Source organism: Haliotis asinina, chromosome 15, assembly GCF_037392515.1.
Source record: "Haliotis asinina isolate JCU_RB_2024 chromosome 15, JCU_Hal_asi_v2, whole genome shotgun sequence".
Taxonomy (NCBI): Eukaryota; Metazoa; Mollusca; class Gastropoda; order Lepetellida; family Haliotidae; genus Haliotis; species Haliotis asinina.
In genome coordinates this window covers 45190652-45203032 of record NC_090294.1, presented here as the reverse complement: position 1 = coordinate 45203032, position 12381 = coordinate 45190652, and the positions used below count along the sequence as shown (strand labels likewise).

Here is a 12381-nt window from a genome sequence, read left to right as displayed (position 1 = left end):
TGAATCACTTTGGAGATTGCACATTTCTGCACTTATTCCATTTAACACCCTTTTTCACGTTTTCTATCTCCCTACCGCTGGAATGTAGTTAGGCCGAACTTATTTTAAGAGATATTTCACACTTTCGTATATCAACTACATAAATTGTACAGATAAACGCGAAAAAACAGTTTTTTTTCCTATTTCCGACAGTACTATACAATAATAAACGTTCTACTTGAAATAACCACAACGCGCAACAGCCTCTCTTACCGTTCATCTAAAATGGACAGAAACGATGACCTTTGAACCTGCAAATAAACATAAAAACGTAAGACATTCATTGTATGTCATTTACAGTCGAATCTCGTCATCTTGAACCTGTCCCGTTAACCTCATTTCATATGTACATGCGAATATGAGCGCTTGTCTTGACCTCAAGGTGAAAATGCAAGAGGTGTACCGAATGTTGGATAATGGGTCAGTTTTGACAACACTTTATCAGTTATACCTTTGACTCGAAGTTATAATTCTCTCACTGTCAGTTTTTGATAAACATATTCCCTCATATTTAGATAAACATATTCCCTCGTATATTTTAAAGGCACAATGTCACAAAACAATTCTCTAAAATACATAATGCATTTCTCTCAATAATACTATCTATCAGTCCTTGGGGAAGTTATCACATAATTTATTCTAAACAAAATTGCGTCTTTAGATTACAACATTAAATCAAAAAGTTCAAATGAATTAATGCAACATTGCATTATGTCGACTCTCGAGTCCTCTACCGGCCAGGCATGTTTTTTTTAAGCAAACCCCATACAGTTATGTCCATTGGAGCGCTTTTAACGAATATCCTTCGCGCAACAAGTTAGACAAACGCAGACGGCACCGCATGCGACAGTTTGCTATGTACGAAGCAGTTGTTTACATTCCATTTATGGCAAATGTTCACTGTTTGGAAGCTGTTCGCAATTCGTAATGGATAATTGGTCTTTTATTGCCTCAATGGGAAGCTAGATTGAGTTCATATGATCCAAACGGATACAAAATAGTTTAGTTTAGTTTAAACGTATTTTACTCACAATGTGAAAAGGGATTGGGGACACGTTCTTTCAACTTACAAAACCCTTCTCCAAAGATATTTACGCTCACTTATTACATCACAAGAAATTATTAGAAACAGGGAAAGACTGAAGGATAACAGAGGGAAATGTTATAATACAAAAGGTGTATAGAGAGAAGACTACTGGAATACAATATAGGTCAAAATATTGTCGAAAATGTGTGGCATTGTGACTTTAATAATATATGCTGCTGTGCACTTCGTTGGTTTGCTTATTTATGCCAGATCCGGCATTTTCCAACTGCAAAAATGTCGCTTGAGGAACTCAACTGATCGAGCCGGTCCAGAAAAAAACAACACTTGTCGATCCCACGCCATAGGGCTACATGAAGCCTGATCATAGAGCATTTAGTTGCTTCATCCCACTGTCATGCCTTAAAATGTGCCTTCAATGTGAATACTTACGATAATCACTGTAGAAAACTTACATGTTTGGCACCACCAGGCGGTTGTCGCTATTTATAGAACTAACTGCTTCCATATCCTCGCCACTTAACTCAAAATCCCACAACTGTAAAAGAAATACAACTAGTGAGGGAGTGAGGAACGGAGGGAATAGGTAGAGTTCTGATGGGTTTATTTGTAGTTTAACGCCATACTGAAATGTTCCAGTTATACTGTCCCAAAAAAAGAAACCTTCCAGTTGAAACTGTGCAGCGAAGAGGATGCGCTATCTGGCAATAAATATCCAGATTACTTTCGGAAACTGACATTTGTTTTGAACAGGTTTCAAGGTCAGATCACTACGTCATGTCTTGACTCTACGACAGAACATCGCCATTAGAAGAATGCATGCTGGAGATTACCAATCTTCTGCTGCCAGGCTTCTGAATGTTCAGCATCTCCCTTATCTAAATGCTTCGAGCTGGCTGTATAGACATTACCTTCTTCTAAACTGGTGCAAAATTTCATGCGCTAAAGTTTATTTGCGGACGAGTTATAAATGTTTGAAAATACAACAATTTCGCAACAGATATCTCGTCTATGCGTTTCTTTTTGGATAGTATATATGGCGGTGGTCTGTAAATAACCGAATCTGGACCAGACAATCCAGTAATTGCTATTATAAGTTTTGATCTACGCAGTTAGGATACGATGGAGTAAGTGAGTATGGTTTCCACTTTGGCACTGTTACAGGGATATCACGGTTCAGGGACACATGATCAAGTACATAGGTTATGTGGCTCAGGAAGTGTTCTGTGCTCAACGCTGCATCCTCAGTCTTACAGCTATTCCAGGCGCGGTATGAAAACATTCGAGGTGATTTCCTACTTTGATTGAATGAACTGAATCGAAGCCACGGTAGTAGGATCCAAGCTCATGTAAGGGAGGCAACTGCCACAGCGCGTCGTCGTACCTGGAAGTTATGCTTTATCCTCTCCTCTCTCAAACTTTTCGTTAAAACAGCGTATCCTCTCTGTATTCCCCATCTCAAGGCTACCTGGGGAAGACGTTGAACACTTGTATGAAAATAAAAACTGGGTAACAAACAATCACAGCTTTAAATGATCTCCATTTAGACTTGATCAGATGTCGGTTCGGAGCCACAAAGCTGCTGAATCCCGGAGTGGCGTCTTAAAATTATCAGGGGTATAAAACAACATATTATAAAATATGGATAGCAAGAGTAAGGACACGCTCCACTGCTTACTATCGTAGTTGAGAGAAATACATTGGAAATATGACTGGTACGAAAACGAACACCTTCACAAATCATTATGATTAAATCAGAGACCATATACCGATGTTATATTTTCATTTCCATTTTAGCGGATGGCATCTTTGATTGTAGGGAATACAAGTTACCTCCCTTACCCTGAGCAAAATGCCGACGGTCGGACAATGTGATTGAAAATTAAGGTAACTATGGGCGTTGAATAAGGATCCAGGGTTTGAGGTTTAACAGATCATTTGAGGACATTGGGGAATGGGGAACATGTAGAGCTATATTTCACTTATGCTAGAGCTTTTCAGCTTTATGTGTGTAGTAATGAAAGGCAGTGCAAGCATTATTCCGGTAGACCAACGGCAACAGCACTAGGGACATGCCTGTGAGTCAAATGGAATAAACACAGTGTCTCCTTATTCATTCATTATCCATTTCACTTCATACTCAGAAGCGTATGATTAAGTTTGCTGTGTTTGAAATTCATAAAAATATCCATTTAAGTACCTGAGCCGCAGACTTTCCATATTTTTTGCCCACCGCTTCCAGCGTCGGGTTGTTGACAATGCTGAAGGAAAGACAGTTGGAGTACACAGATGGAGCCTCAGACACGCACGCACACACACAAACACAAACACACACAAACACACACACACACACACACACGTCAGATGTGTCTTTGAAACAGTATACATGTAGGTTAATAACAATGGGGCTCTTTTGGAACCTGTGAACTGTTATTTAATAATGCTTATACTACACACCTGTCATATGTTATTGTTATTGTTATTGCGGATTATAGGAAACAAATATCCTGCAACAGTAGGACAAAGTGTTTTGCTGTACCTATGTATAAGAGGCGTGTCATAAAATTTGATGATAAAAGTAGCAACACAGAAATAAAAAGGAATTAAGTGTAAAATAATTACATCTCATGGAAACTAAAAGATGCGAATGGAAACACTGAAAATCAAATAATGGTCAATTCTGCGATAAAAGAGATTCAATACTCCGACAGCAAGGATCTTATGACATATTAAGTCGATACTAGATACTGGATACGCATAAAATTATCACAGGTTTCATAGGACTGACGTCATTTGTTACTTTGTTTGCGCAACTAAATGACGCGGTCTGTCAATATGTCAGTCAGGACCAGACAATCCAGTGATCAACATCATGAGAATCGGTCTACGCAACTGGGATACGATGACATGTGTCAATCAAGTCAGTGGGTTTGCCAACCCGCCTTTTACGACAAGCATGGGTTGCTGAAGATAGTTCTGATCCGGATCTGCATGGATCCGATAAAATCATTGGGACCTCGAACTTACCCGCTATTTCCCGACATACCCCCGAGGGGGCAGTACGCAGTGACGGACATACCGTTACTCTGGCTGTATTTAATGAGGTCATTGTTGTTAAACATAGGGTGAATCTCAATCTGAAAAGTGAAACAGGAAAATGAATATACCATTATCTACCTAAACATGTATGTGCTCGGGAAGAACACAGAAACAAAGCTAAAGACAAACATTTAGTATAAACATTTTTCTAATTCAGATGACAGGGGGTTCGACGTGAGATCCTTTCTGGTATTTCATAAATGATATTCGGCAGAGAAACCATTATCGGATTCAATGTAATTTGTCAGTGTCACATTTGCGGTACTATGACATTATGTTAGTAATATTATGGTTGGTTGGTTGGTTGGTTGGTTACTAGTATATGGCACTAAGCAATACCTGGAGAGGATCTAGCATGGGGAGTCCCCCCCCCCCTTCCACCCTCCCACACGTCATTATTTTTTCACCCCGGAGAAAATGTTTTCCTGATATACTTTGTGGTTAGGACTATTCTATTTAGTAGTAACTTACTTGGTGGTTTGAAGGTTTGATTTTCAGTCCCTCCATGTTCAATAGTCGTTCGACTTGGCTGATATTGAAATTGCTAATTCCGATGCTGCGTACCAGTCCCTTCTCCACAAGTTTCTCCATTGCCTTGAACAGACACATGGAAGGTTTAACAAACAGAACTGTGCCACGTTTACACATGTCCACATAGAGATTCCTTGGTTGGTTTAAAGCCACACTCAGCAATGTTCCATTTATATCGCGTCAGTCTGTAAATAATCGAGTTTTGACCAGACAATCCAGTGATCAACTGCATGAACATATGTGGACGCAGCTGGAATGGACGCAACGGGAATAAGATGACATGTGTCAACCAAGTCAGCGAGGCTGACCACCCACCCGTTATCCACCTCTTACGACCAGCATGGGTTGCTGAAGTCTTTTATAAACCGGTTCTGCCCACTGTGGCCCTGTGCATAAGGTTCAGGTCACAATCAGGTGAAGTTAAGCAACGATCTGCTCGGAAGGTGCTCGGATGGGTGATCGGTTTCTAGTTCTGCCCCGCAACGAAGGACAAGACACGCGTGGTCTGACCTTGGGCAAGTGAGTGTCTTCAAAATTGCCCCTGTTTACCCAGCAGAAAATGGGTACCCGGTGGGATAAATCATGGGACTAAAACCTTCTAGAGCCTAACAGGCAGCTTGTGTTATCCGGGGTAATGATATGTCTGCTTTGACTGCTAGAGCTAATACCATTCATCCAGAAAACGGAGTTTGGCGCAATATACGAGTATATGCCCATATTTTATCTCACCTATAAAAAGCACACACCTGTAAGCGTGAGTTACTGAGCTGCCAAAATCAGAGTTGTCTCCTTTTGAAATGCCAGAAATAGTTCTGATAATGTGGGTAGGTCAGACCTGTCAGACCCAGGTTCGATTTCCAACAGGCTCATGCTGTCCGTTTCTGTTTTCCAAGTCGTAATATTACAGGATCATTGGTAAAAGCGGCACAAGACCACACTCCCTTTAGCTGGAAATATTTATTGGTATCATTATTGTTTCTGGGCAAATTTTAATGGTTGTATGTCTGGAACTATTGGTTATGGATGCCGTCTGTACGCTGGGATAATCGGCTTGACATTCAACCTCTGACCTACCTTCCACGTGTCCAGATAATCAGTTTTGTTGTCATGCACTGGAGAGCTAAATGACCGATCATCGGGGCAGTCCTTGAAAAAAAGAAAAGAAATTACATTGTTAAAATATTCCGTCTGAATTTTAACACAATACGATGCAAAATCTCTCAAAGATATCTCTCAAACAAACAAAATGAAACCAAACCAAGAGTTTGAAATATTGCTTTCAAAAATGTATTTCCAATTGTTGTCCATCCGTTCGAAACAAGTCAGTGACAAGGAGTAACACCTAGTAACAGTCATGTTTGATTTATCAAAATGTGAAATGTAGCACATTTGGGACTGCGCTTTCATATTAAATTACAGTTGTGGTTAGAGTCCCAAATGGGATTCCAATCCAAGCTTTCAAAGTGAGACACCAAATTGGCAGCACAAAAAGGCTATCTACTCAAATAGTGATCTTAAACACCAGACCTCCTGAAAGAGACATGTTCAGGTTGTCTACCTCTCTGACATCTGCAGGTGTAAGTTGAAACGGCTCTAATTTCGAAAGTCATAAATATGTATTTTTAATACAGAAATTGGTAAAATGAAACACATAATAAAAGACACAAACTATGCTATAGACCTCGCGGGGGTCTGTTTTTCTGTCACTTTCTGCTTCGATCGATGTGAAAAATTAACAAAGTGGATAAATGCATAACTGCTGTATTCTTCTTTCAGTGGCATTTACGAAGATGGTGTGATGAACAAAGGGAAAAGGTTATATGGATGTATTAAATGTATAATTGTATGATATAAACATGCAACATATTAATTCTGTGTGAGGTTCGCGAAACAGAATACGTTTCTTCTTCGTTTCCTGAGGTTCAAGACCGGTAAACAATCAGCAATGTCAAACATCGAGTTATCATAGGTACAGCACAAACGCAAAATAATGACTAAATAACAAATGATTAAATAAGGACAAAGTTTATACTTCTAAACCTAATTGTCAACATACGGCATATGAAGAATGAAGATAAGATTGACCTTATAGCCTCTTATATATAATTTAGCATTGTAATAAATTGCATCAGATGTTCGCGAAAAGGTGAGCATATCTTGTCCCGCCAGTGCCATTCATCATAATCACACGCAGAGGCTTGTCAATTGCTCACCAGAAAAAATAGTCAAAATTGTTATCAAGAAATTACTTTGTACGTTAGCCTGACCTCCTTATCCAGTAAATTGATTCTTACTACAAGTTTTGGTTCATCGGGATTCATTCCGATGCGGAATAATGTTCTGCTCTATCCCAATGACTGTCTCACCTCTGTTGGTGTAGGCCAGTGGACCAGGTACAGGTCCAGGTATGTTAAACCAAGGTCCTTCAGTGAAATCCTCACCGCTTCCTCAACCCTTTCCGGTGCCATGAAGTTGGACCACAGCTTAAAAAACAATTAATATGTCAGTTCTGTGTTTCAGTAATTATTATGCTTCATTTCGATGGCGATTGAAAAAAAATATTTTTTTTTTCTTTGTTTAAAGGGGCTTCAGTTTCTTGGTATAAATTCAAGATGACAGCATGCATGTCTTGCCTGACTGTACTGAATGTTCCATCACAGGGGATAAATATTTTATATCACGAACTATGAAGGATATTTTTAATAATAACAGTTCTCGTTTTATTATTGCATTTTTAAAAGAATTAGATTTGTTAAATGATTTGGGAATAGATAAATATTTTATGATTGGATGTTTCGTTGGTAACTAAGATTGTTAGTGGCCGTATCCTCAAAGAGGGTTAAATACCATAAAATTATTGTCCTCCTGAGAGGGTACGTAAGTCCCAAAACATGGAAAATATAGGTAAATTAAAACTTTCCACTGTTTTTAATCGTAGCGTATGTGTATTCTAATGTATGGCTACATGTGTCTAAATGGCTAACAGCTATATGGACGATGTAAATCCAGCTCGGAACCATACAGGAAGCCAATGTACTGTGTGTTCCAATGGTAACTAGTATTGTGATCTGCCTTCAGGTGTTGGCAGTATATAGACAACACCTTGTATTGTCATCTGTAGATAAACTATTTTAGATCTCATTTCATTACCAGTTTTAACTTCAAATATGTGATAATCTAGCATTTTTACTGTCCTTCATTGACAGGTGTTTACGTATTACCATTAATTACTCTGTTTTGTATAAAACTTATTATTCTCGTCACGATACCGCTGAAATATTGCCGATGTGAGGATAAATTTTAACTCACTCAGTTACTCAAGATGACGGGGATATTGGGCAAAAATAGTTTCAATTTGATAGTTTCAATTACATCTGACAGAATTAAGGTTTTTTAACGGCAACGTAAGGCTAGCATTAGAAATCCCGTACATAGATTAATGAGAGTTAAGTTACCTCGTTAGGTGTGGGACACATTATTAGAGAAATTTCGAAAGGTGATCTTTACAACATGACTATTAACATAAGAGTGAGTGTTGGGCGAATGCATTGTGTTGAATTGCATTTCTTCTACTTGCCTACTTGTTCACTGACATTTCCAATTCTGTTACCTCTTGTAATAGTAAACTTACCCCTTTATACCTATTCCTGTACTAAAATACTTGTGAGCTCAACATCGCGTTTCATCTCGGTCTAGTCTGTGCTCCTAGTTTTAACATGGAATAAAGTGACTTACTTTAGATGTGACAAACAGTTCCTCTCTTGTCACAGTTTTGTCCTCTATCTTCTCCTTGATGGCTTGACCAACGTCAGTCTCGTTGTTATAATACCACGCCGCGTCTAGATGACGGAAGCCGACGTCAATAGCTGTCTTCATGGCGTCGATCAAGACCTGGTCATTGACCTACACGATGGACAATTTTGTCATGCATTATGTGGTGTGCGCAGTGATATTCACATTTCGATCAGAGCGAGCGATTGATTATCAGCAAAAAGGGCGTTCACACATTTTACCACTGTGGGATCGAACCGGTGTTAACAACGTTAAGAAGAGCCACAGCCGCACTAACCTGATTCGAAATTTAAGTGAAAACAAATTCTGTTTTAAACCGTAGTCAGACATATGCCAGCTTCACGAAATTGACCGAGACGTCTGTATAATGAACCTGGGGCAGGATTCCCAGTGACCCATGGCATGAGTACCGAACCTCGAAATAGGGGTATGGTGACATACATTCAGCAAAGTCATACGACCACGGCCCATTGATTGCAAATGGGCTTCACACATTATGCTCATGTGGGGAATGGAACGCAGGTCTTCGGCGTAACGGGCGAACACTTTAACAATGAGGCTAACCCACCATTATAATAATCGGAATCAACGCAAAAGAGTATGAACTTAGACGACTCGGACATGACTCTACTCTCTTCTTAATAAACATAAGGTGACAATTCAGTCATTAGACCAGTTGTTAGGGTTCCCACGCTACATGTAACTCACTAGCTCTCTGTGGTATATTTCAAAATAAACATGTAACAGTTGGTTTTAATTAACAAATATATAAAAAGATCCTCCGTTTTGTATCCCCTGTGATGAGAGAATCACGGTCATGCAAGTTCTGCTTGACTGTGTTGATAACAATTTCAAATCCCGAATTATGAAGGATCTTTTCAGTAATGTCAGTTATTTAATTTAATTATTGCTTTTTTATTAGATTTGTTAAATGGATAACCATTTTATGATTGGAAGTTTAAATTAGTAACTCAGATGTTTTAGTGGCTGTATCATCAAAGAGACATAAAATACCGTAAAATATTATTGTCTCCCTGTGAGCGTACGTAAGTCCACAAACATTCAAAGTTAATTAAAACTTTTCGCGTTTTTGATCGTAGAATATGTGTCTTTTAATGCATGGCTAGATTTCCTAAATCGTTAACAGCTGAATGGATGATGTAAATCCAATTACGGTCCATGCAGGAAGCAAATGTACTGTAGGTCCCTATTGTCCAGAGTATGGGGATCTACCTTCAGTTGTTGGCAGTATATAGTCACTACCTTGTACTGTCATATATAGCCCATTTTTATACTGTGTCGTCCTATATAGTTAAACTGTTTTAGATTAAATTACTTGTGTTAAATATCTATCCGTCATAATCTAGTTGTTTTCCTGTCCTTCGTTGACAGCTGAATTAATTTAATCTTTAATCACTACATACCTTGTTCTACCGTGTTTTAGGAACGATGTGGCTCAAAAACTGCCGATGTGACTTAAAATATTAACTCACTCACATTAGTCAAAGAGGTTTATTGGCCTCCGGCCAATGTACAAGAGATTTACTCTCTCTCCCTTTCTGACCTGTGATGACTCGGGATAGAACAGGTCTTCAGAAACACATGATTGTCATAAAAGGCGCCTATGCTTGTCGTAATAGGCGACTAACAGGATCGGGCGATCAGGCCAGCTGACGCATGTCCCCATTGTGCAGGTCAATGCTCCTTGGTGTCCCACTTCTTTAGCATCCGATCACGGATGTAGGTTCTAGTGCTAGCTTTGTAATCAGAGTAAGGAATAAGAAGTGGTGTCACAGATGTGTTGAGTGCTGCCTTAGCAGCAAAATCGGCCATTGTGCTCCAAGAAATACTTGTGTTCCATGAAATGGCAGCATGGCTGGGTAGCCAACAAAAGACGATGTCGCTTGACTAATGTGACATGGTGAAGACTAGGATTCCATTTTCACTGATCCGAGACATTACTTGGAAATTTTTCTAATACAAAAGTGTACAAAAATACACATCATACCTGCAGTTTGTTGTATGTCCCAAAGCCCACGAGGGGCATAGAAAAGCCACTATTTAGCGACAGTGTCGTGGGCGTGTATTTCTCCATGTTAGCAGGTATGTAGTTGAAACCAGACGTCCGCTAGCGGCAATAGCAACACAAGTATAACTTGTTCAGCTTGACCAGATCAAGTGAATACTAATGCGTTGCGTGACCGTGACACAACTGGTTGGGTCCATTATTGTGAAGGGGTGCACATTTGTCAGTCGATTGTCAACATGTCCGAGACAAGGTTGCCGTTTGGCATCTCGGTGTCTGGAAATCGTCAGCAATGTCCTAACTTTCTTTGGAAAACACAAACTAAAGATGGCTTAATGTTTCCTATGTATGCATGTTTCGCAAAAACGCGTCATCATAACATCCTCTGCTCCTATATTTGAATGAAATTAGTTCGGCCTGTCGTTTGTGACATTTGACCTCCCGGGTCATGCATATGTAGAGTAGCTCAGGTCAAGCTGAACAAACTGTAAGCGATCTTGTCTGACAGGGATTTGAAACCTTATAAATCCATTATCGCGTGAACAGCACGTGTCTTTATGGTGTCGGTGTACATGTGAATGGACGAAGATAATAATTATCAGGTGTTCAGCAGCGATAACCTGAGGTGAATATCCGAGGTGACCTCTCACTCCTTGCTGGACACGCCTACCTTCATTGAAAAGCAACTGGATGTAGGTCGCGTCGTATTGTCCTATTGTATTCATTGAAAAGGTGCATAGCTCATGTCCCAAATCTGTGTCGTGTGCTCATCTTGGGAGGCAAGCGACAAGGGTACATTCATGAATTTAGACTTGTGAGAACATATTGTTGATGATGTCAACACCAAACGCTTGCTATGAACAGTTTGTTTGTTCGATGCATGTAATGTGAATCCAGTGTGGCGTGGCCAGAGAATACGGAAGGCCCCAACCCCATATGCAAGAGAACGTAATTAACACACACACACATTCACACACGCGAGCGCACGTACGCATACCCGTGCTCGCGCACGCGCACACACACAATTATACATTATTATAGTTTAGTCAACAGACATTATAGCCAGATGTTGATATGAGACATCACTGTTGTATCATGACCTTAGCGTCCTGTCAACTCCGCCCTCTGATTTCAAAACGTGTACAATCATCTTTGCAACGTCATATTGTTTTCATTATGGCGTGACAGGTCTCTCATCTATGTAAACCTTCAGTACTGAGTGAGTGTTATATTCTTGCTGATGTATTCGCTGACACACATTTAATGTGATACAGCTTTAGCCTCCATACATTACACAACTGAAACACAATAACCCCATGCCTCGGTTCTTGACCTCAGGGACGGAAATGTTTCAGTCTTAATTGTGTGCAAATATGTGGTCCCTGTGACGGTCAGGTTGAAATACACACCTGTTCAGGTAAAGGTGGTCGCCTTCAGTAATACATATACATAACTGACGTAAACGATCGTTCCTAAGTCGTTTACAGGTAATATATCCTTGATCATGAATAGTCTACGTACGTAAAGCAGCTTGTCCCCTGAGAGTTTCTGTGGCTTCTGCCCTATGCCCCTAGATTTTCGAAGCTCTCTTAGCGCTAAGACAGTCATAAGTGCGATACATTAACGCTATCTTACGACTATCTTAGCACTAAGAGAGCTTTGAAAAACTAAGCCCTGAGACACATCCACGCGCGTGCACAGGGACTCTATCCACGAAGCAACCTTTACTGGGGTTAACCTTGGCTCCCATTTTGTAACACTGCACTAAGGTTACCTTAGTTACTTACGATCACCTTAGTGCTTTGTGAAAGGGGGCCCTGGACCTGTGGTGTCTCTTTGGGCGAGTGCT

General features: G+C 40.0%; 1 protein-coding gene across 1 annotated transcript; it reads right to left on the bottom strand.

Annotated features, from left to right (window-relative positions):
• Positions 1 to 251: 251 nt before the first annotated feature.
• Positions 252 to 10659, bottom strand: LOC137266197 (1,5-anhydro-D-fructose reductase-like). Its single transcript, XM_067801702.1, has 10 exons — positions 10515 to 10659; positions 8450 to 8617; positions 7081 to 7197; positions 5789 to 5860; positions 4655 to 4777; positions 4112 to 4221; positions 3285 to 3345; positions 2469 to 2552; positions 1540 to 1622; positions 252 to 290 (listed from the first exon to the last, which is right to left on the bottom strand). The coding sequence occupies exons 1-10, from the start codon at positions 10599 to 10601 to the stop codon at positions 260 to 262; spliced, it is 936 nt and encodes a 311-aa protein (XP_067657803.1). The 5' UTR covers positions 10602 to 10659; the 3' UTR covers positions 252 to 259.
• Positions 10660 to 12381: the final 1722 nt, after the last annotated feature.